At 41.6% G+C, this 22,417-nt stretch overlaps 1 protein-coding gene across 1 annotated transcript in view; it reads left to right on the top strand.

Annotated features, from left to right (window-relative positions):
* Positions 1 to 3,838: 3,838 nt before the first annotated feature.
* The window catches only part of ADAMTS3 (ADAM metallopeptidase with thrombospondin type 1 motif 3), a 288,169-nt gene continuing 269,590 nt past the window's right edge, over positions 3,839 to 22,417 (top strand). Inside the window, exons 1-2 of the mRNA XM_024754124.1 lie at positions 3,839 to 3,907; positions 5,211 to 5,238. Coding sequence (XP_024609892.1) covers positions 3,839 to 3,907; positions 5,211 to 5,238 — 97 coding nt within the window. The remainder of the gene's footprint in view (positions 3,908 to 5,210; positions 5,239 to 22,417) is intronic.

Here is a 22,417-nt window from a genome sequence, read left to right as displayed (position 1 = left end):
AGGGGATGTTGACATTAGGGCAGGCTATGGCATGTTTGGGGACAGGGAGGATGTGGGAAATCCCTGTATTTTCCCCCCTCAATTGTGCTGCGAACCTCAATTCTGCTCTTAAAAAAAAGTCTCAGTAAAAAAGAAAGTGTGGGAAAGGTGAACAGCAAAAACAGCGACAAACCTATAAATGAATTATTTGCTGTAAAAAATGACAAGTTTAAAAAATTTTTATGTTTAGTATACAATAAACATTAGGTGTCAAAATGTCAAGTTATGACAAGATAGACAACATTGACTTGACAGCATCAAACAGAAAATACACACACACAAACCTCTCCGCTTAGTTAATTGCTGCCAACACAAGGATGCACAGGTTAAAATATCCATATATCAATCGACTTCATGAAACTTAAGTCTTAAAGGGGATGATTTCACAATTAGGGAGACTACACACATGCGATTACTTTTGAGATTATTTCTCTACTTAAAACATACTTTGGAAGAAAACATATTCAAAGTATTGCTTTAGTATTTTGTGGAGCACCTATTAGCATCTCCTGGAATTTGCCTTTCTTTGACTTGGGGACAGGAAGAGGAAGGGTCTTATGACTGGAAAGCCAATATGAGCAAGGGTGTGGACGGGGGATGTGGGAACAAACCACTGCTGCTGAAGGCAAAGAAGCCTGCAGGGAAGGGCGGGGATTTGATGCTCAGCAGGCAGGCAGGGGTCAGCTTGTGGAAGGAACTCAGTGACTTCTTTGCCTTTTATTCCTACTGTTATCTCTGGTAAAATGAAAAGTTCATAATGTTTTAGTTGTTTATATTTTCCTACTTTTCTTAGAACTTGCCATATTTCATTATCAGTGAGTTATCTATACATACGCCATACAGATTCATCTAAGAAAATCTTCATTTAAGCCCTTACTGTGTTCTAGACAACGTGCTCAACAGTTTACATGCAAGATTATGTTAATCTTCATGAACATTTTGCAGAAGCATCATTAGTAAACCGACTTTAGAGTTGAGAAAACTGAGGTGGAATCTGTATGTGAATCCTACCTATCTCAAAGTTCATTTTACTTTAGTAATTGGTCTTCATAATGGCATTTTCCCAAGTGTGTTCCTCAGAGGATAAAGCATGAGAAAAAAGCATTCTGTGGTCACATCAGTAGGAGGATCGAGTGCACTACATCTCTCTCTTGAACACTCACAATGCACTTAGGATATTAAAGTCCTTGGGTAGTTCTGAAATAAAGAAACCCATTTCATTGTGTTCATATGAGCATTTCACAAACTGTCAGATAATTCTTTTTTGTTTTTTTGGTGAAACTTTTAATTTTCGGGACATACTTTGGGAAACTTTGTATATTGGGAGAGTCTTATTAATAAGAACTCAACACCTTATTTAGAATCCAAGAAACATAAACCTTATTATATACTCTCAAATTAATGTTTGTCAGAATGAGGGTCATGGACTCATTGGGTTGTGAAATCAATGAAGTGGATCCTGAGTAGTATTTGGGAAACAAAACAAAACAAAACAAAGCAAAACAAATAAGATAGAAAATATCAGGGTTATTGCATGTAATAAATACTGAATCATGAAAATTTTTACTGGGTCACAGTATAAAATACATTTCTTTCCATGGTCATGGCCAAAAACATCTAAAGAGACTGCTTTTATGAAAGTCACACGAATTGCTTGTTATGCAGGAGTTATGATGATAGCAAATGTCTGAATTTTATGAAATTAACACAAAAAGGACTACAGTAATCACATGGCTAAATACAGTACTTGTTATTGCTTAAAATCAGATAATTTTGGAGCTGAAATATCTCATAGAGGCAAAACCAAAATAGAGTTTTAGTGACTTGTCAAGGTCAGACAGCTGTTAGCTGGGCCTAGAATACAGGGTTTCTGATTTGTACTCTATAATTCTTTTACTTGTCAGCATAAATTGACATAATTTTTATTTATAGAACACGAGGATTATTTCTTTTTAACAAATAAGAAAACCAGGCACAAAATTCAGCAAATCACCCCCAGATAGTAAGTCAATGAATGATAGGTTACAAAAATGCTGGAGGCTTTAATTGAAGGGGAAAAGTAATATAGAGATACTTCAGTGCTAAGGTCTAATTATTATTCCAGCTAATGACTAATTAACGTAATACCCCATGTTACTAGGTGGGGTCATTCAGTTGTTTGGTTTCTTACTTGAACATGTAAGTAAGTGTCCTGTATATAAGATTCTGAGAAGACTTAGCGGATAACACATCAGTGAACACAAACCCTGCCATGTGTAAGCTAAAGATGCAGACTTTAAATAATGAACCAAAGTACTCCCTCCAAACGCACACCATTTTTAAAAAAGAAAAGGAGCTATGACATATGGAAGCATCCATGAAGCTACAAACAGAAGCTTCTACACATTTTATTTTAGGAAGGCCTCTGAAAGGCTCCTTCCAGTTGAAGCCTTGAAAATTATACCTAAATTTGTGCCTATTCACTCTTCTCTCATGGTCTGTTCTGGGGAGGGAGTGTCAGAAACTGGTCAGTGGAGGTTGGAAATATTTCCTTTTCCACCCCCTCTGCTCCCTGGAAAGCGCCCACAAGCGTCTACTCCAGGGAAGCGGGCCTGCGCTTGGCTTCCAGCAAACCCTTCTCAAGTCTCTGGAGCCCAGGTTGGTGCTATCTCCTCCCAGAAAGCTCTGGGCCACAAAGGGCAGAAATCATTTGATAACTTAATCTTGGGGAGAGGAAGAGACGCTGAGGCCTGTGTACTCTAGTGATAAACGGAAGCATCCGGGTGACTCAAGGAAGAGACATGGCATCGTTTAAAACTAACACAAACTAATAAAGCATAAACAAGAACTGAAAGGGGGTAGGAACCACCCCTACAAAACGTGGTAGGCGGCTGGTGCCCGGAAGGAGGATGACCGCGTCGTTACGACCTGGAGGTTCCAGGGGTTCCCTCCGGGGAGACCCGGCCGGGAGAGCAGGGAAGGTAGAGCAGGAGGTGAATTTCCTAAAGCCCAGGACCGACCCTTAGACCCTCCCCCTTCCTATAATTAACTCAAAGCCGGTCCCGCCTGTCGGGGCCGGTGGCTCCCCTGGCCCGCCACCTCCCCTCGCCCATGTCGCGGGGAAGGAGAAGATCCCGGGATGGGGGTGTCGAGCCCGGGCCACTTGAGACCCCTCGCGCGGCTTCAAAGCCTGCCGGCAGCGAGCATACGGCCGCTTCGCGAGCAACAGGAGCCGGCGAGCGGCCCACTCCTCCCACCTCCTCCGCCTGCCTCCTCCTCCTCCCCTCCGGCTCCTCCCGCCCCCACCTCTGTGCGAGCGGCGGAATCGCCCTCTCCCTGCTTCTTTCTCCCGCTCCCGCTCGCTCGTCTCTCTCGCTAATACTTCCCCCTGCTGTGCTCCAGGGGACCCAAGCATTCTCAGCGCTAACCTTAGGGACCCATGGTGCTCGAAAAGCCTAGAAAAAGCCGCTTCGGGCAGAGATAGTTGGAAGCCCCTCGTCCCTTCCCCCTCTCCCGGCGCAGCCCATGCCCGGCTCGCAGCACCTTCTCGCTCCTGCACGCTCTGTTTGGGAGGACGGGGTGAGAAGGTGAAGTGGGAAGAACTGCAGAGCGGAGGGGGCCAGTCTCAGAGCTCAGATTTCATTTTCATTGAAGCAAAGCACGGAAGATCAGTTTTCTTCTGTTTGTTTGTTTTTGTTTTAATTCTGCATTTTTTGGTTCTTTTTTCTTTTTCTTTTTTCAAGAAACTTATTTTGAGGGGGGGTGGGTTTGCTCTGGGCATTTGCTTTGCCCAGTAGTTGAAAAGTGAACTCGACTCGTGATGGTTCTCCTGTCACTTTGGTTGATAGCAGCCGCTCTGGTAGAGGTTAGGACTTCAGCTGATGGACAAGTAAGTGGAAAATAATAACAATAAAAAACTCAAACCCAACCTTTTCCCGAAAAAGTTCCTCCCCTCTTTCCCCTCCTCTCTCTCCTCCTCCCCCCTCCCACCCTTCCCTGTTATCTGGTGCATTCACGGACGGTTTTTCGAGGGCTGGGCGCAGCGTGCGGGGCTTTCTGGGGTGGGGGGTTGAATGGCACGGGAGGTTTGGACTCCCACTTCGGGAGCCCAGGCTTGTCACACCTAGGACTTCACTTTGCGGCATTCGGAACAATTCCTGGTGACAAAGTGCAGCCAATTCGCATCCTCGCCGGGCCATCTGGGTTTCCTCTTTCCGGAGGGCGGTCTGGGCGCCTGAATGAAGTTCTGGACGCTGGGTCCGGGATCCCAGTGCTCTGGTTGCAGCAGCCGGAGTCGGGTTCGCGGGACTTTCTCTCCTCCTCACTGACTCACAGCTTTTTCGGGCAGCCGGAGGCGGGGGTTTCAGGAAGTCCATGGGCCCGACCGGGAGCGATCCAGTAGACACGTGTCCTGGGAGGACCGCGGCAGGGCCGGGGTTTGACAGTTGGGGAGGGGGGCCCGGGGACGTTTCTTGCCCTGCGTTTTCCTGGGCAGAGGCTGGAGGCGCCGGCCGCTTTTCTCCCCTCCCCCTCTGCTCAACTCCTCCTCTTTTTAAAGCGAAGTTGAGTGCAGCTCTGTTTCTTTTCGACCCAGCCCCCGCCCTTTGGAGACTCAAGGTGAAGCCCGATGCTCTCGGAAGAGTCCTTGAGAAGGCTCAGCGGGATGAGCCGAGCCGTTTGTAGTAAATGACATCAGCACAGGGCCGGTGGGACTGTGGGTACAGAATTTCTCTGTGAGTTTTTGTAGCGTCTCGGGTCTGCCTGGTCTGACCATAGGGTGAAAAGTAGAGAATTGTCTGGTGGATTCCTGACCTCAAATCTGATGCATCAGGATTTAGACTTCTTTTTGCACGTGTAAATTCAGAGACTTTCTTTTCTACTCCTGACCCAGTACCCGGAGTTTTCAGAAGAGAATATCGAGTGTATTTATTTTTTGCTGGCTTCATAAATGTTAAATTAAAATTGAAACGAGCAAACGACACCCTGTCCCAAATTATTATTGAATTGGCTCATGCTCCTGTCACAGAACCTCCTACAAACTGAGGTGCAGCCTTTAGGCACCAATCCCGGTCTCCAGCATCTCCTGATTAGCCAGCTCCTGAAAAGCATTAATGGTAGAAATAAAACGCATGAGGTGATAAGATGAAACCCAGTAACTGTTTCTTTTTCTTACTTTTCCCCCTCCTTTCCAGGCTGGTAATGAAGAAATGGTGCAAATAGGTAAGCCTTGTTCTCAGATGTCACTCTTATCTTAGTAGAAAGTAGGGAATGAAGTAAGCGAAGCAAAATATTGTTCCTGAAATTTCTCCCATTGATGGTTAAAGAAACAATTGGTAGTCCAGTAACATTTCTATTCTTCTCTTCCTCTTTCCGGAGGAGGGTGTCACTTTCCTCGGGCTGAGTTGTAGTGATGTAAAAATTCTCCTGCAGTCGGACTTTTCAGGCGTCGATTTATTAACTGTCTTTGGACAAGCCACTGGTAGGTACTGGGAGGGTGATGGAGGGACTGGAAGAAGATATGGAAATAAATTAAATCAACGTTTGTAGCATTAAGAGGAGCAAATCTGATTAGAAGAGAAACAAAGTGTAAGAATGCTACAAAGAAGAGAAAAATGAAGCACAGATGATGGAAAGTTTTCTCTTAAAATTTTTCCAGCTTTGAATAATCCCTCTGATGGCTTTCCTTATGCCATCTGCTTTGAAATAGTTATCTACTAATGTGTAAGATACTGTTAGGCCTTTTGCAGATAACATCTAAAACCTCGGTATTGCCTGACGATATGGGAATTATTCCCATTTTATGGGTGAGGACACTGAGGCTCAGAGAGTGTGACTTGTTACATGTCCTCCAAAGTCCATGGTCTTTTTTGAAGCTGTTTATAATAATGTATTTGTTCTGAACGCAGAAACTGAAAGTCATCTGTCAAGAAGCCAGGCTCCATTCAGTCTTTTCATACACATTTAACTTGGGTTACTTTAAAAGATGATTTTCCTTTTGGCAGAGTGTCAGTCTCTGTAAATCGTTTGTCAGGTGATATGGTAAAGTCATCTTTTACATGAAAAGATTTTGTTACTGCAGAAGTAGTTACAAATCTTTGCCCATGTGCTGTGTGCCAGGCACAGTGCTAATTGCTTTATGTGCCTAATGTCATCTGTTTCTCACAACTGCACTAGGGGGTAGGGACACATTGTGCCTATTTTAGATTTGAAGGAAATGAAGCTTGAGAGGTTACACAGTAACCTGCTGTAGTGCATAGTGGAGAGTTCAGGGAATTCCATACTTGTAAACTAATGGAGGGACCCCAAGATCCAGGCCCAGAATATCTGTTTGTAGCCATATGACATCGTGTGTCAGAATGCTCCCTTCTTACTCAGTGCTTAGCATTGTTGGAACTCCTCCACAAGCTTAGACCTCCACAGGAAGTGCAGGACAGACAGGAGGAAAGTGACTGAGAACTGCATTGAAAATACAATGTCTATGAAGAGGCATTTGTCATTTGAAGTTGATAGCATTCAGCCATCAACATGTATCTTTTTATTTTTTTTAATTAATTAATTAATTTATTTATTTTTGGCTGTGTTGGGTCTTTGTTTCTGTGCGAGGGCTTTCTCCAGTTGTGGCGAGCGGGGGCCGCTCTTCATCGCGGTGCGCGGGCCTCTCTCACTGTCGCGGCCTCTCGTTGCAGGGCGCAGGCTCCAGACGCGCAGGCTCAGTAGTTGTGGCTCACAGGCTCCATATGCGCAGGCTCAGTAGTTGTGGCTCACAGGCTCCATACGCGCAGGCTCAGTAGTCGTGGCTCACAGGCGTAGTTGCTCCGCGGCATGTGGGATCTTCCCAGACCAGGGCTTGAACCCGTGTCCCCTGCATTGGCAGGCAGATTCTCAACCACTGCACCTCCAGGTAAGCCCCAACATGTTTTTGGGTTTTTTTTGCAGTACACGGGCCTCTCAGTGTTGTGGCCTCTCCCGTTGCGGAGCACAGGCTCCGGACGCGCAGGCTCAGCGGCCATGACTCACGGGCCCAGCCGCTCCGCGGCATGTGGGATCTTCCCAGACTGGGGCAGGAACCCGTGTCCCCCGCGTTGGCAGGCGGACTCTCAACCACTGCGCCACCAGGGAAGCCCCCAACATGTATCTTTTGTTGTCTTAGGGAGAAACAGTAATCACAATATTTATTTATTCATTCATACGTTCAGTATTCACTAGATATCAGTCATAGTATGAGAGACACAAAGTTGAAGAATATAGACCCTGTTGCTTGCACTCTAGTAGAAAGAAAATACAAATAGATGACTAACTTTTTTTTTTTGTGGTACGCGGGCCTCTCAGTGTTGTGGCCCCTCCCGTTGCGGAGCACAGGCTCCTGACGCGCAGGCTCAGCGGCCATGGCTCACGGGCCCAGCCGCTCCGCGGCACGTGGGATCTTCCCGGACCGGGGCACGAACCCGTGTCCCCTGCATCGACAGGCGGACTCTCAACCACTACGCCACCAGGGAAGCCCCAGATATTTCTTTTAACCAGTCTTCAAACAAGTAGGGAAAGAAAGCTGTGTTATTTTTTATTTCTTAAACATTTGATTACTTAAACATCCCAACATTTCGATATGTAAATTAAAAAACTATTTTCAGATTACTCTTTCTACAAGGAATAAAATATACTGCTTTGATTAAATTTTCAGATAGACTCAGCATGCTCATATGTAAGAGGCCCTGGGTTAGACTTTGGGTCCAGTCCTTTTGCTAATATAAACTACTTTGGTAATTCTTGTCCTCAGGGAAGAAAGTAGTACAGGTCTGCTTTAATTTGGTAAGAGGGAGATGAGTAACAGCACATAAGAGAAGAGGGCAGGGCACTCTTAGGTTGTGTTGCTGAAGATTTATCTGCTCCCAAGTTCCTCTGCTTTATGAGATTTCTTTCTTTTATTATTATTATTTTTATTTACCATTTCCGAATTGAGTTAAGGGAAGAAATAAAGATAAAAATAGATTTGACTCATGAGTCTTATGATAGCAGAAGTGTACCACTTGGCTTTGGGTTATAATCATTTATGTTGTTCTTAATAGGGATTTAAAAATACATTTAAAAAATTTGATGTGCAATAATGAGATTCCTTTCCCCTGTCCCCATGCATCAAGGGATTGGTAACCTGGAGTTTTGGTAAATGTACTTTTCTACATATAGTTAAGTAATTTTTTTCCAATAATTGATTGAAAAGTAGTTTTATATAACTGCCTGGAGGTGCTATTTGATCAATGACAATTAGGAAAAAGTAATAAGGTTTGTAGAATTAATGAATTTATATTTATTGATCTACAAATTGGCTGGAGAAGATTCCATGTTTCTGAATAATTTGTGAATAATTTAATGTCTCAAGAAGAGGTAAGTATAATTTAGTAACAAACCACAAATTGTTAGGAAGCTAAATTTAAAAACTCCTTTTTATTGAGATATAATATACATGCAGGGTGGTGCGTATAAGTGTACACCTTGCTGATTCTTCACGAAGGGAACACTTCTGGGTATCCAGCACCCGGATCGATAAGAACATTACTAGTGCTTGTGCCACTTTCCTAGCAGGATTCCCACACAAAAGGTGACTTGTAACAGGATAAATTAATTTTGCCAGTTTTAAATTCTTTTTATAAATAGAAAAACAATACATACTTTTTTAGTATTTGGCTTAGGAGACCAGTAAAAAATATATATCTGATATGCTCCAACCCCCTAGAGTAGAGGGCAGTCTGTGATACACACACACACATATATACACATACATACATACATACATATATATATATATATATATATATATATGTCACCTATGAAGTCTATAGTACGGGATGTGACTTCTTTGCTTTTTTCTCCACCCAGTGGAAAAATGTCCTCTTGGCGTGTGACTCTTGGGAAAACGGGCAAATAGGTTTTGAACTGTCACCTAGTTCTCTGCTCCCTTGTCAATCAGAGAGGAGCTATCTACCTACCTACCTATCTACACCCATGTATACATACATACACCCATGCATACATGTATACACAGTATATACATACACCCATACATACATATACCCATACATATACCCACATATGCACACATATACATGCATGCATACATACATATAGGTGCATATGTGAATGTGTATGTAATGTGTATATATTTGTAAATGTGTTTCATGAGATTGGTAGACTACTTCTGTGACATATCAGGGAGCTCTTTCATTTCTGACTCAGAATATGGCCTTGGTAGGATGCCTAGGGTAATTGTGGGTAGCTGGCTGGCTGGCCTGGTTTGCTCTGTGACACATGTGGCTTAGGTAATAATCATAGTTCTGTAGAAATTGGAGAATCCAAAAAAGAATTCTCTGAGTCCTTTTGTTTCATAAGCCACGCCTTTGAGATTACTTGAGTGTTATCAGAGGAAAAACCATTGTAAGGCTTTGGTGTTCAGCTGTCTTCCCTCTCCCACCCCCGCTCTTAGAATTGGGGCATATCCATCTTTCTCTGCCCTATTTCTGTTTCCCAGTTTCAAATTTCATTGCATTTTATTCTTAACCAAATAAAGTTGCTAATTTGTCCTCTCAAATATCTGGTTTCCTGAGAAATAATTTTTCATCATTTTCAGGTATTTGTTTGGTTTTCAAGGTGTAGTGTGTCACTGTACCTTCTCCTTGGTATAGAATAAGTGTTTCCACTAGCGTAGCCCTTGAGAGAGCAAAGACTTTGTCTTGGTGACTGCTGTATCCCCTGTACATAAAACAGAGCTTGGTACCTTGTGGGCTCTCAAATATTTGTTATTCAGTGCATAGATCTAGTAAGCAGGTTATTATCTTACTGGGATTTGGCTGTGTTCTGATATTCCTAAAATGCTCTTGTTCTGTGCCCCTCTCCAGGTTTAATTGGTCCCCAGGACAATGAGGATGGTGACAATGGCTGTACAATTAATTATTCAGTGTTATCAAGGCTCCTTGTGACTTCCTGTTTCACCCCACAAAGCCAGGGACTTAGGCTTATCAGTTTTTTGTGCTTTTGTGTTTGTGCTCAATAAGTATTTGTCAAATTGAATAGAATTATGTGCAGGTTTGGAATGTTCACTAATTTTGCTTTAAAGTCTGTTTGGGATAAGTTGCCATGTTGCTGGCATCAGTGGAAATAAGATAAGCTAAGATTGAAATCTGTCAATCCAGTTTGCCAACAGCAATACTAAAAGATGTGGTCTAAAGCAAGTTTAAAGGGATCCCTTGTAAAATTTAGAATTTCAGCCTCCTAAGCCGTTGTTCTTCCCTGGCACTAAAGATCATACACTTGACGTTACTGATTTAGCTCCCACCTCTCCATAGAGCATCATAATGATTAAAGTTAAATGCTTTAAGCTTCTTAGATGAAGATGTTATTAAATGCAGCATGTTACCTATCACCAGCAACTTACTGCTGGTTAGCTGAACTATTCCTTCCCCATACTTTCACTGTTTTCTTTTTTCATTGTACCAAATAATCATAATATTGCTCAGAAATGTTAAGAAATCTTTAAGGTCATCTCTGTTTCCAGGACGATTATCTTTAAGCATTCTTTGCTTATGGGTAGCCAACCAAGATTACCTTGGAAATCCATTAGGGACAATTCCAAATTGCCTGCTAAAATCATGAGTGGTTTCAATATAAAGAGTTTGGTTATACTGCTTGGACTGGATCTATTGACAGTGAAGACTTAAATGGAACCCTACTGCTTCCTCAAAGAGGATTGTTATTACCAGAATTTTGGGAACGCTTTCCTCAGAGTTCCTCTAATAGAAATCAGCTTTTACTTCTAAGCTGTGCTACTTCTATTATAAATTGTTGAGTTAGTCTTTTTAATTAATCAGTTTTTGTTCTGATTATAGATGCTTTACATGTGCCCTTTGTAGTTATCTTCTATTTCTGTATCCCGCAGATTTTTGACAATCATCCTAAATATCAAACTTTTGTTATAATTTAGCATATTCTTATTCAGTCTTCTTTTAATACACAGATTATGGGGTTTTTATTGGATACCTGATTTTGTTTGGTTTAATATTTTAATGTAATTTTCCATATCATTACAAACTCCTCATAAACATCATTTTCATCCCATCATATACTAATAAACCTTATTTTATATAACAATTTCCCTAATGGTATCCATTTTCTCATGATAGTGAACATTGCCACACAGTGTTGTATGTAGATTATTGCCCACTTTTCCAATGATTCCTTTAGGAGAGCGCCCTACAAGTTGATTACTGAGTAAAACCAAATTAACGTGATACATTTTGACAAATGCGTGACTTTTGAAGATGTTTGTAGGACCTGAATTCCTAGTAGCAATATATAGGAAAGTGTTGATTTAAAATATTTTAATTTTAAATTAGGTTTGGTTCAGCTTTTCTTGACATTTGACCATAATTTTTAAATATTTGGTTATGCAATCTCTGAAAGATGCAATGAATTAATCATTTTCTAGTTACCACGTACCTCAAAGTATGAACCATTGTATTATAAAAATGTTTTGTAATTTTATCAGTACTCTAAGAAGATTTGTCCACCTCATAGAACAGAATTTGAGAGTTGTGTATTCTTTAGAATGGATAGTGAAGCGGGAAAAGTTTCCTAGCTTAGGAATCTCTGTTCCCACGTGTAATTCATCCATCCTAATTTTCCGAATGCATTTACGTGACTTTGCTGACTAACTATAAATCCCTAGAAGAGATTTTGTGGTAAAATGTCAGTCTCTTGTTTATAAAATGAGTGCCACAAATTCAGCATGATGAATCTTTATGGAATTTAGAACAAATTGTGAGCAGCATGAAACTGTCTAGTGACTGATAGAACAAAAATAGTATTTAGGAAACTTGTAGAAAGTAAAGTAGGATTAAGCATATGAATCTTCAGATATTTAGATAATCACATTTCCTACAATTTTTCTTCATATTTAGTACATATATTTTTATATGTACTAATGCACACAAATAAAAAGAATGATTGAAATTCATATGAATTTGTGTTCTCTCTTTTATATGTAAAGACCTCTCTTTTTTACATGTAGAGTCCATTCCTTAATCTAAAAGCTAACCAGTGTATGCATTAGAGGAACTATTAATATTCATTGCCTCTCCGACATCAAATGGTCAGGGGCACAGACTCTGTTTACCGTGTGGTTTAAAATCCTGACTGCAACACTTTCTAGCTGATGACCTTAACCTCTCAAAGCTTCATTGTCTTGTATGTGACATAGACATACTACTCTTACTTACTTCACAGAGTTTTAAAGGATTCATAAAATGCTGGCACATGGTAAGCAAGCTAGAATAATAGGTATTATTATTAGTATGTCTTAGTCTTGTGCTTTTAAAATTTATTTATTATTTTATTTAATTTATTTATTGTTTCTGGCTGCATTGGGTCTTCATTGCTGCGCACAGGCTTTTCCCAGGTTGTGGCTAGTGGAGGCTACTCTTCATTGCGGTGCATGGGGTTCTCATTGCGGTGGCTTATCTTGTTGTGGACTACAGGCTCTAGGCGCGTGGGCTTCAGTAGTTGTGGCTTGCGGGGTCTAGAGCGCAGGCTCAGTAGTTGTGGCGCACGGGCTTAGTTGCTCCTTGGCATGTGGGATCTTCCCAGACCAGGGCTTGAACGCGTGTCCCCTGCATTGGCAGGCAGATTCTGAACCACTGTGCCACCAGGGAAGCCCAGTTTTGTGCTTTTAAAAAACACTTTTACTCAAGGAGAGCTGCCTCATTCTAGTCCATACATTTCTGATAGGTCTGCCTGCCACTGTGGCTTTTCAGGCACCTTAATTTAGTGTGTCATGGACTTGTACACTATCCAGCCACTCAGCTCACCATGTGACAGCTCTTTAAAGAGTTCTATTTTCATGTATTATCTTCATGTTGGTATCTCAATGTAGTGTTGCTTAATTCATTGGAATATAGCAGTAGAGGGAGGAGTTGAGTAAGGAATAGTGCAAAAAGTTATTCCACACCGACTATATTTTGTGTATACTGGACATAATTCTTTCTTTTCTTTTCATCTTATTTATTGAAATTCCTTCTTTCCATTTCATTGAGAGAATGTTCCTGTATTAATCGTGACTCCTTTGGATGCAAATAACAGAAACCCAGTTGATAGTGGTTAAGGAAGATAAAATTGATCAAGTAATCAAAGTCAGGTATAGCTGGATCTAGGGCTCAAATAATGTCAGGAATCAATCTCTCTCTCCCCCCTTCCTCCTTCTCCTCTCTGTCCCTCCCTCCTCTTTTCCCTCCCACCTTTCTTTCCTCCTTCCCTCCCTTTCTCCCTTCCCTCTTTGTTTCTCTCTTACTATTCCTCTGGATTGGCTTTAATTCTCTAGTAGCATAAGATCATGACTATCCAAGTTGTGGCAAAGACTGTCACCAGCAACTCTAGGCTATCATTACCCCACTAGACAGAACACTTCTGTTCTGGCTGCTCCAGTTAATAGCTCCTGGTAGGGCTTTTCTTGGCTACTTGGCTTGAGTCATAGCTTATTCTCAAACCATGAACTGTGCTCAGTGATGCAGTGCTCTGATTAGCCTGGATTGAGATGTTTCACTCTTGACTGACAGGGACTGAGAGTGGAGTGTGAGATGGTTAACCTGAGGGAAAACTGGGGTTCAGTTAAAGGACAAGGAGGGACAGATGCTGGGAGGCATACATGTGCAATAACGTCACAGCTGTGAGGACTTCCGCCACATTGATGGGAGCTGTTGGCTGTGGCAGGCAGAGGAGTGGACCCCCAAGATGTCTGTGTTTGAATCCCTGGAACTTGTAAATACATGACATGGCAAAGAGGAATTAAGTCTTCAGGTGGAATTAAGGTTGCTAATCAGTTGACCTTAAAATAGGGAGATTATCCTGGATTACCTGTTGGAAAGTCCTTATAGATGGAAGGGGGAGGTGAAAAAGACTTGGTTTGATGTTGCTGGCTTTGAAGATGGAAGGAGGGAACCTTGAGCCAGCGAACGCAGGTAGCCTCTGGAAATTGAAAAAGGCAAGGAAGCAGATCATTCCTAGTGCTTCCAAAAGAAATGCAGCCTGCTGACACCTTGCTTTCAGCCCTGTGCAACCTATTTCAGACTTTTGACCTCCAGAACTGTAGGATAACGTATTCATGTTGTTTCAGGTCGCCAGGTTTGTGGCAGTTTGCTACAGCAGCAATAGGAAACTAAAGCAGCAGCCTAGTGCACTGGCCTGGTTTCTCATACTTTTTGTCAAACCATAAGCCAGACTATTTTAGATTTGGAAAATATAATTACCACAAGTAAGTTTCAGTGAAAACCTTTTAAAGCTACTATCCGCATTTCTTATCTGTCATATTTTCCCCAGCCTTTGGCCCTAGGGACAAATGCTAATTTTCCTGGCTTTAAATTCTAGACTCAATATTAGTCTTCAAAAGTATTATCCATCAAAAAATTGTAAGACATATGAGAAATATTAATTTTTAGAATGTCTAATATTGCTCTTGAGTCTGTAAAATGTCCAATGATGATAAATATAACCAGTAGAAGTGCTTCTTTAAAAACTAAGATTGGAATGTTAAGTGTTTGGCATTTGGGCCTCACTTAAAAAAAATAAATCTCTACTTGTTATCCTGTTATTGATTATTTGATCATTTTAAGATGCAAACAAAGAAAATACTTGGATATTTTTCTTTAAAACAGTTTTCTTAAAAGATCTCCTCTTACCTGATTTCATGTCCTGGAATGCTGAAGAATGTGCTGTTCTTTCCTAAATGACTCTCTTGAACATAAACATTGTGCAATTGCAGCAAATATTTATGAAAAAGCCAGATTAAAAAAATGAGAAGAATTTTAAAGTTCACAACTATTTGTTCTTTCTTAATAATGAGTAAAAGCAAAGCACCTCCCCCCTCCACCCCCCAAATGGCTATGAACATAGGTTTGCAACTAAAATAAAAGACATCAAAGTGTTTCTCTGCCTTGTGGTGATAAGAGCCTAGAGGAGATGAAGTGAGGAAAAAGGAATTTGGCTGCATTCAGAATTTCAGCATGTGTCACAATTAATTTTTAATTGCCTTTGAGAGAAGATGTGTCCCCTTCTCCATTAGCGTTTACAGCTTTGGTGAGCCCTTTGGCATGTGATGTCCTCTTTAACGTCCACTCTTCACCCCACTCACATCTTTCCTGGAGCAGCTGGCTCCTGTCATTTCTGATGAAAGTCATTCTCTTACCCTTGGCTCAGGATTTGGAAATGTTGTTGTTGGACCTGCTTCTTTAGCAGATCTTGAAAATGCTTATTTGATTTCATTCTTGTGGCCAGATTATTGCATACTGAGAATTTATACCTGATAAAGGAAATTGCCTGTGTGACTGCCTCTAGTGTAGAGCAATCAGCCAATTCTCGGGAGAGATTCCCAGTCCCTGGGTTGGGTAATGGAGCATGGGTTGTTACAGCCAGTCTAGACTTCAGGCCATTTGTTGACATGGAGCTTAAGATCCCTTCTAACCACCAGAAACACCATATTTGTGTGGGACTGAAATGGGGGAGAGGCTTGAGGGGTGCTGGGACACGGAAGGAATCCGATATTGACTTCCTTCGTGTACAGCTCTAGCTAGATGATGATGGTGATGGTGATAATAACACCAGCTAATTTTTCATTTATTGAAATGTTATTAGATGGACTAAGCCCTTTATGTGCCTTATCTCTTCTTCCTATTTTACAGGTAACCTGTCTGAGCTTTAATTTTCATAATTTCAAGCTCATGTGCCAAAGAGCACATGAGATTGAAAGCAGCCTTCAAATGCAGTGCTTTTTGACTCCAGACCTTTAGTATTTAACCATCGTACCCCGCCCCCTTCTTTGCTTGGAAATTAGAGCCACATTGCATCAATCACAAGTATTCCAATATTCTGTGTGCCTGGGGTAGGTTTGGTCTTAATTAGATCAGCTAAAAATTGCCGTGATATATGAGACTTTGTACTGCAGCCATTTTAGGTCCTAGCAATGTTGATTGTACTACTGAAGACTTCTCTTCTCTTGCTGTTCTAGAGTGTGGTCTTTGTAATGTGCTGGGGACATCTAGTCTCTTCTAGGAAACATTTGTGTAGTGCTCTACAACATACTTAGAAGGATACCAACCTGTCTGTCCTCCGTTGTGAGCATATGTGGCTGAATGCATGAAGGAGTATAGATGATCCCAAAGCCTGGGCTACAGGGTGATGCTGTGACAGCACTCCTTCCCAAGAATCCCCACTTCCAAAAATAGCCATTAATTTCTCTTTTCCCCAAAGACTGATGTACACTGGGGACATTTAAACACATTTAAGAACACACCTCTGCCCCAAAGAGCTTAAAATCTCTGAAAGGACAAGACATAAACATATAATTTTTCACCCATAGGGATTTTTATAACTGTTATGCAGGCAGTGCACGACAGTCAGAGCTAGAAGTTTAGACTCTGAGGTCTGTACTTTAGGCAGGTTAACAGGGCAGTTTTCATGGAGAAGATGGGGCTTGGGAAAGGCCGTGAGGGCCGGGTTAGATTTGCATACATGGAGAGAAAGCAACAGACCTCTCCCCCGGTTGATGCAATAGAGTAGGGCTCTAAAGGCAGGAGTGATTAAGCTAGTGAGCACATTAAAATGTTTCTTTAGCTTATATGGGAGATGATGTTGAAAAGAAATTAGGGACAGAATGCAGAGGGCCTTAAATGATAAAGTTAAGTTTTGATTTGGGTTAAATTACCTAACTTTGAGTTTAGTTTCTTATGTGTGAAGTGAGGGGAATTGATTAGTAGACGGTCTTTCAAGCAATTTTCAGGTTTGACATGGAAATACAGATATCAATTTTCTGAATTTATTTTACCCTAAAGTAATGATGAGCCAGTTGAAACTCTTCATAAAGAATAACAGGGTAATATTAATACCTAACATTTATTGAGCACTTACTGTGTGCTGGATACTGTGTTAAGCACTTTGGATTTTTACAAGTCTATGAACTAAATACTAAATTTTTACAAGTCTATGAACTAAATACTGTTGCCCTAATTTTTTCAGGTGGGTACTGACGTAAAAAGTCTTAAGTGACCAGAATCACAAAGGTAGTGAGTGGTAGAACCTAGGCATATTAGACATAAGACTTCAAAACAATCTTTCTGGCAGTAATTTAGAAAATATTCTGATACAATGTATACGGCATTTGGTAGTGAGAAATTATATGTGGGGCATTTGGACTTGGTACTTGCAGCTTTTCAGTGTGAGGTGATGAGAACTTGAAGGTGATTGGAAGAAAGGGGATTAATTTGAGAGAGATTTTAAGGTGAGATCAGTAGGACTTGAATGATATAAAGTGGGGAAAAAGTTGAAATGAAGTCAGTTTTTTTTAGCGTGGGAGTTTGGGAGAATCAGCGCATCATGAACAGAAATAGTGAAGTCAGGAAGACAAGATGAATACTCAGGTGAAAATGAGAAGTTTGGTGTAGATATTTTAAGGGTGAAGAGAGGGTATGACACCTTCTCAGCACAGTGAAACTGACCCATTCAGCTTTCAGTTTGAGGCAACTTTTCTTTTTCTTTAACCTGTATTTACTGAGGGTCTGTTATGTGTAAGCATCATGCTAAAACACAGACATGTGTAAATGGTCCAAAGCCTCAGAAATGAGTAAAATTTAGAAACTATTAGAAAAGTCTAACATGGCTGACATTAAAACAGAAAGTCTGACTAGCTCAAAGGTCTTTAACTATATGGAAGCACAGAACATTGGGTCCTTAAATCCTTTGATGTAAGTTGTGTGCAATATTTGTGTGTTTGTGTGTGAAAAGAAGTACATACATATCACATATACACACATGCACAGATACACAAGAAGGTGGTTTTTTTCATGCAGTGCAAGAAGGGAGATGTCATTCCTCTAGAATGAGGAATTTAGATATGAAAGAATTCCCTGACCAGGAGAATTGTTAATGTTATCATTAGACTGACAGCGAAGGTGTGACAGTACTTTTTCTTATAGGTAGTTCAAGCTTTTGAGGAGGTCCTCAATTAAACGTACCCCGCTGACCTGCCTGGCTTCTGAACACGTTGAGAAATAGAAAATCTAAAGACATAGTGAAAATATCTCTTACAAAAGAGGCTGGGGAGAAGCACAGGGCTCTCACCTGGGCAGGCAGTGGGCTGGAGGACAGGGCACCCCACCCAGTGTGTGTCAGGTCCACTGGGCTGAGACAGAGCCTGCTGCTGGGGAGGTAGAAGAGAACAGCGTCCTTATCAGGATCGTTCCCAGGCCAGGAATGATGATGAGGGAGTGCTGAGCTTTGCAAACTGCTTAGTTTTCCCAGACTTGCTAATCACATCCGTCATGCTTCTTCACTGGGGAAGGGTGAGTTAAGGGGGATGGAGAGACCTAAATACTCAGAGAAAAATCTCTCCGCCCAGAAGGCGGGAGTAGGTGAAAGGTACTGCACCTCTAACTTAAGAAAACATGATGTCTTCTACTTGAGATGTCTTAATTGTAAGAAAGAGGCAAGGAAGAGATGATCTTTCAAGGTCTTTTTCATCTTTGACCTGTAGAGTTATAATTCTGTGACTATCTAGAGGGATGCAGAGTGGGGCCTAATCTCCTGCCTCTGGTTCCTAAGCACAGGGGCTCTGTGTCTGCATTCCAGGAGGTCTGTTTCAATGGTTAGATCCATGTTTGTCGTTAGTAGCTTAAAATGTAAGTTTGGGATACTATGAAATGTTTGATTTATAGGCCAGCAGGAATGGTGAGAAATATACCCAACGTTAGCAAGCAAATTCGGGCAATAGAGGTGTATGACAACTTGTGTGCTTTGCTGTCATCGATCGCTTGATGGTAAATTACTATTTGGGGAAAAGAAGATGCATTCTAATTTTAGATACTCCCTCAGGCTAAACTGTTCTCATTCATTAATTCACATATATTTACTGAGTGGCTTCAGAGTCAGTTTCTGGCACTGGAGAACTATAGTGAAGAGAAAAAATAAAAATCCCTGCCCTGGTGAAGGGATATGCTAGTAGGTATAAAGAAACAATGAACAAATAAACATAAATAAGATTTAGAGTATGTGAGATGGTGACAAGTTTTGTGGAAGTAAAATGCAGAAGGGAGATAGTAATGAGACAGTTACTGGGGACAGGAAAGACCTTAATGGGAGGGTCAAGTTTATGCAAACACCTGAAGGAATGGAGGGGTGAGCCACGCAGCTGTCAGGGGGAAGACACTTTGGCAGAGGAAATGGTGAGCACAATGACCTTGAAATGTGAGAATTCCCAGTGCTGGCCCTTGTGAGCCATTTTTGTCTGAGTGGGATGGGTTTTGAGGAGAAGACATGATCTGTCATTGGCTCTGTTTTAAGGATAACCTGTGAAGGGGAAGATGGTGGTTTGGACTAGGGTAGCAGCAGGGGAGGTGGTGAGCAGTGGTCAGAGTCTGGAGATATTCTGAAGATAGGGTCAGTAGAATTCATTAAAAGATTTGGTGTGTGGTATGAGAAGAATTAAGGATGGTTTAGTCAAGTTGCCATTTACTGACATGGGCAAGGAGGTGCAGGTTTGGAAGCAGGAAGGTAGGAAGTTTACTTTTGGAAGTGCTGAGGTACCTAGTGAATATCCACAGGGAGAGGATCCAGTGGCAATTGACTAGACGAGGGAAGATCTTACGGAGGAATCCTGGGCTGGAGATGTATGATGGTGAAGGTATTCAAAGTCAGGAGACAAGATGAGCTCACCTCATCCTGGGAGGGTAGATGCAGAAGAGGAGAGTCTGGGACCAGGTCATGCAACACTGCAGTGTGTTCAGGTCGTGAGAATAAAGGAACGTGAGGAGGGAGAATGGGAAGGGGAGACCACTGAGGAGAAGAGGAGAGCCAGAAGAGAATGGTGTCTAGAAGCTAAAGAAAGGAAGTGTTTTAAGAAAGAAAGAGAAATAGAGTCAGATGCTGCTAATAGGGCAAGTAAGAAGATGGAGTCTCGACCATTGGTGTCAGCAACATGGGGTTACTAGTGACCTTGACAAGAGCGTGATTGGAGTGGGTTCAAGAAAGAACAAGCGTGGGAAGAGAGGAATTGGAGATATATACTCAATTTTTTAAAAGTGTTTTGCTATAAAGGGCAGTGAAATAATGGGAACTTAGCTAGAGGCAGATGTGGCATCAAGAAAGTTTTTTGTCAAAGATGGAAAATATGGCAGCTTATTAATTTACTGGTGGGAATGATCTAGTGATGGGAAAATTGATGAGGAAAGAAACTGAGGGCAATTGCTGAAGCTGTCTTGCAAAGGCAAGAGGGGCTAGGATGTGTACATGAACGGAGACTTTGCTCTTAGATAAGACAGAACCGCAGACAGTTCATCCATACTACCGGGGTCGGTGGGGGGAGGTGGGAATGGACCAGACAGGCACAGATGCCAGTGGGTTGTGCAAAATCCACTGCTTCTGAGTTATGCTTGGGTAATTAGTGACCACAATGTGGCTTTACAGTGGCTCCAGCTTCCTGTGCTTGTGGAACTTACGGCTCACACAAACCTTTACACGCCTATTGCTGTGGCCCTTCAGCCACCCCAGCTGACAATTGTATAGTTTCATATTTTAAAATTGCGCCTGGGCACTATTTTAGTAAGTGACTAATTTACATTTAAGTTAAAATAGTTAAAATTTACTGAATCCTCTGGATAATCTCATTTAAACCTCTCATCAAACTTATGAAGTTTGAATTATTACTAACCTCTAGTTAACAACTGAGGATACTAAGCCTAAAGAAAAAATCAAGAACTTGCTCAAGTTCAGGTGTTGACTTTTCTGCTTTCTGGCACTGTAGTCTCTTCCTGGACCATAGGCTGTATTGCTTTGTGGAAGTATTTGGGCCTGTGAAATGTGTCATTTCTGAAAGCAGTAAATTAATGTTGGTTTGCATATGTGATTGTAACCTGAGATTAAATACTTTTGATAGCTTTGAGCTTTATCCACCACCCCTTTATTTTTCTCCCCAAGACCAAGAATTTAAGAGCCTTTTACAATAATTTTTGTGTGTGTGTGTGGTACGGGGGCCTCTCACCGTTGTGGCCTCTCACCCGTTGTGGAGCACAGGCTCCGGACTCTCAGGCTCAGCGGCCATGGCTCACGGGCCCAGCCACTCCACGGCATGTGGGATCTTCCCGGACCGGGACACGAACCCGCGTCCCCTGCATCGGCAGGCGGACTCTCAACCACTGCGCCACCAGGGAAGCCCTACAATAATTTTTGAAGGTACAATACAGGAAAAATAGGTTGGCTGGCTGCAGGTAGGCAGGATGTCATCATTCTTGTGGTAGTTTTCCTTAAAATTAGATCTTAACTTAGAAATTGACAGCAAGATGTTCCATCTATTCTTCAGTGAGTGAGAACGTGATCTTCAGCATCGAGATGATCAGAATTGAAAATTTCCTTTGGCTCCTTGTTTGCTATGTGTCAGGCCTCCTAGGTCTGCTTTCTCATTTATAAACGAAGGGTAGTAATACCTACCAACTGTGATTGTTGTAAGAATTAGAGAAGGTATATTCTCAAGCACAAAGCAGAGTGCCTGATATTTATTCTGCAATAAATGGCAGGTGACTGGGTAGCTCCTTTGTCCATTCCATTAACTACCATCCAGTGGGGCTAAATGCATCTTTTCCATTAATTCCCAACTGGAAAATGACTCATTCAGAGTTTAATTTCAAAAATGTTTCTTATGTGTACGTTTTAGGAATGGCTTATTATTTAACATTGGATAAGACAAAGCTCTATAGAAATGCACCATCTTTATTTTGAATAACAGTTCAGAACACATTGTCTGACAGTGGAAAAATGGACTCATCCCAGAGAATCTAGGGTGTATGGTTTACTGTAAGCATGAAACTCCTATTGGGTGTGGAGGAGACTCCCTTCATTCTTCCTAAATTTTCTAGTTCTCCAGTCACTTATCCAGGCATCAGTATATTGTTTATAGACTTCAGTTGTGTGAATTCCCTTCAGTGGAGATGAGAAATCCATACATTAAATGAAGCATCGCTTTTCCTTCCCTTGACACAGTAAACTGATGGTTAAAGAAAGAGTTACAGCTGGAATTATTGGTGCAGCCAGATGCTCATGGGCCTTGGGTAGTAAGTCAGCGCATGGAGCATCATAGACAAAGCAAATGTTCTCCAGTTACCTGCATTACTAACTTAAACATGTAAACAAATTCTACTGATAAGAGACCCTGGCAGGTACAAAACCTTATATTAGATGATACTGGAAATACCGAGTTGAATGGGGAGTTCCTTATCCTTAAGGAATTAATTTGGGGTTGGGTTTGTCTGTCCACCTCCAAGAGCCCAATTCATCCACCCCCGTGGAAACTTTCCCCTTCATCAGTCTGCTTCTGTGACTCTTG

Source organism: Neophocaena asiaeorientalis, unplaced genomic scaffold (assembly GCF_003031525.2).
Source record: "Neophocaena asiaeorientalis asiaeorientalis breed wild unplaced genomic scaffold, Neophocaena_asiaeorientalis_V1.1 scaffold148, whole genome shotgun sequence".
Lineage (NCBI taxonomy): Eukaryota > Metazoa > Chordata > Mammalia > Artiodactyla > Phocoenidae > Neophocaena > Neophocaena asiaeorientalis.
The sequence above is the reverse complement of the archived record's forward strand: the minus strand, read 5'-3'. Positions and strand labels throughout refer to the sequence as shown.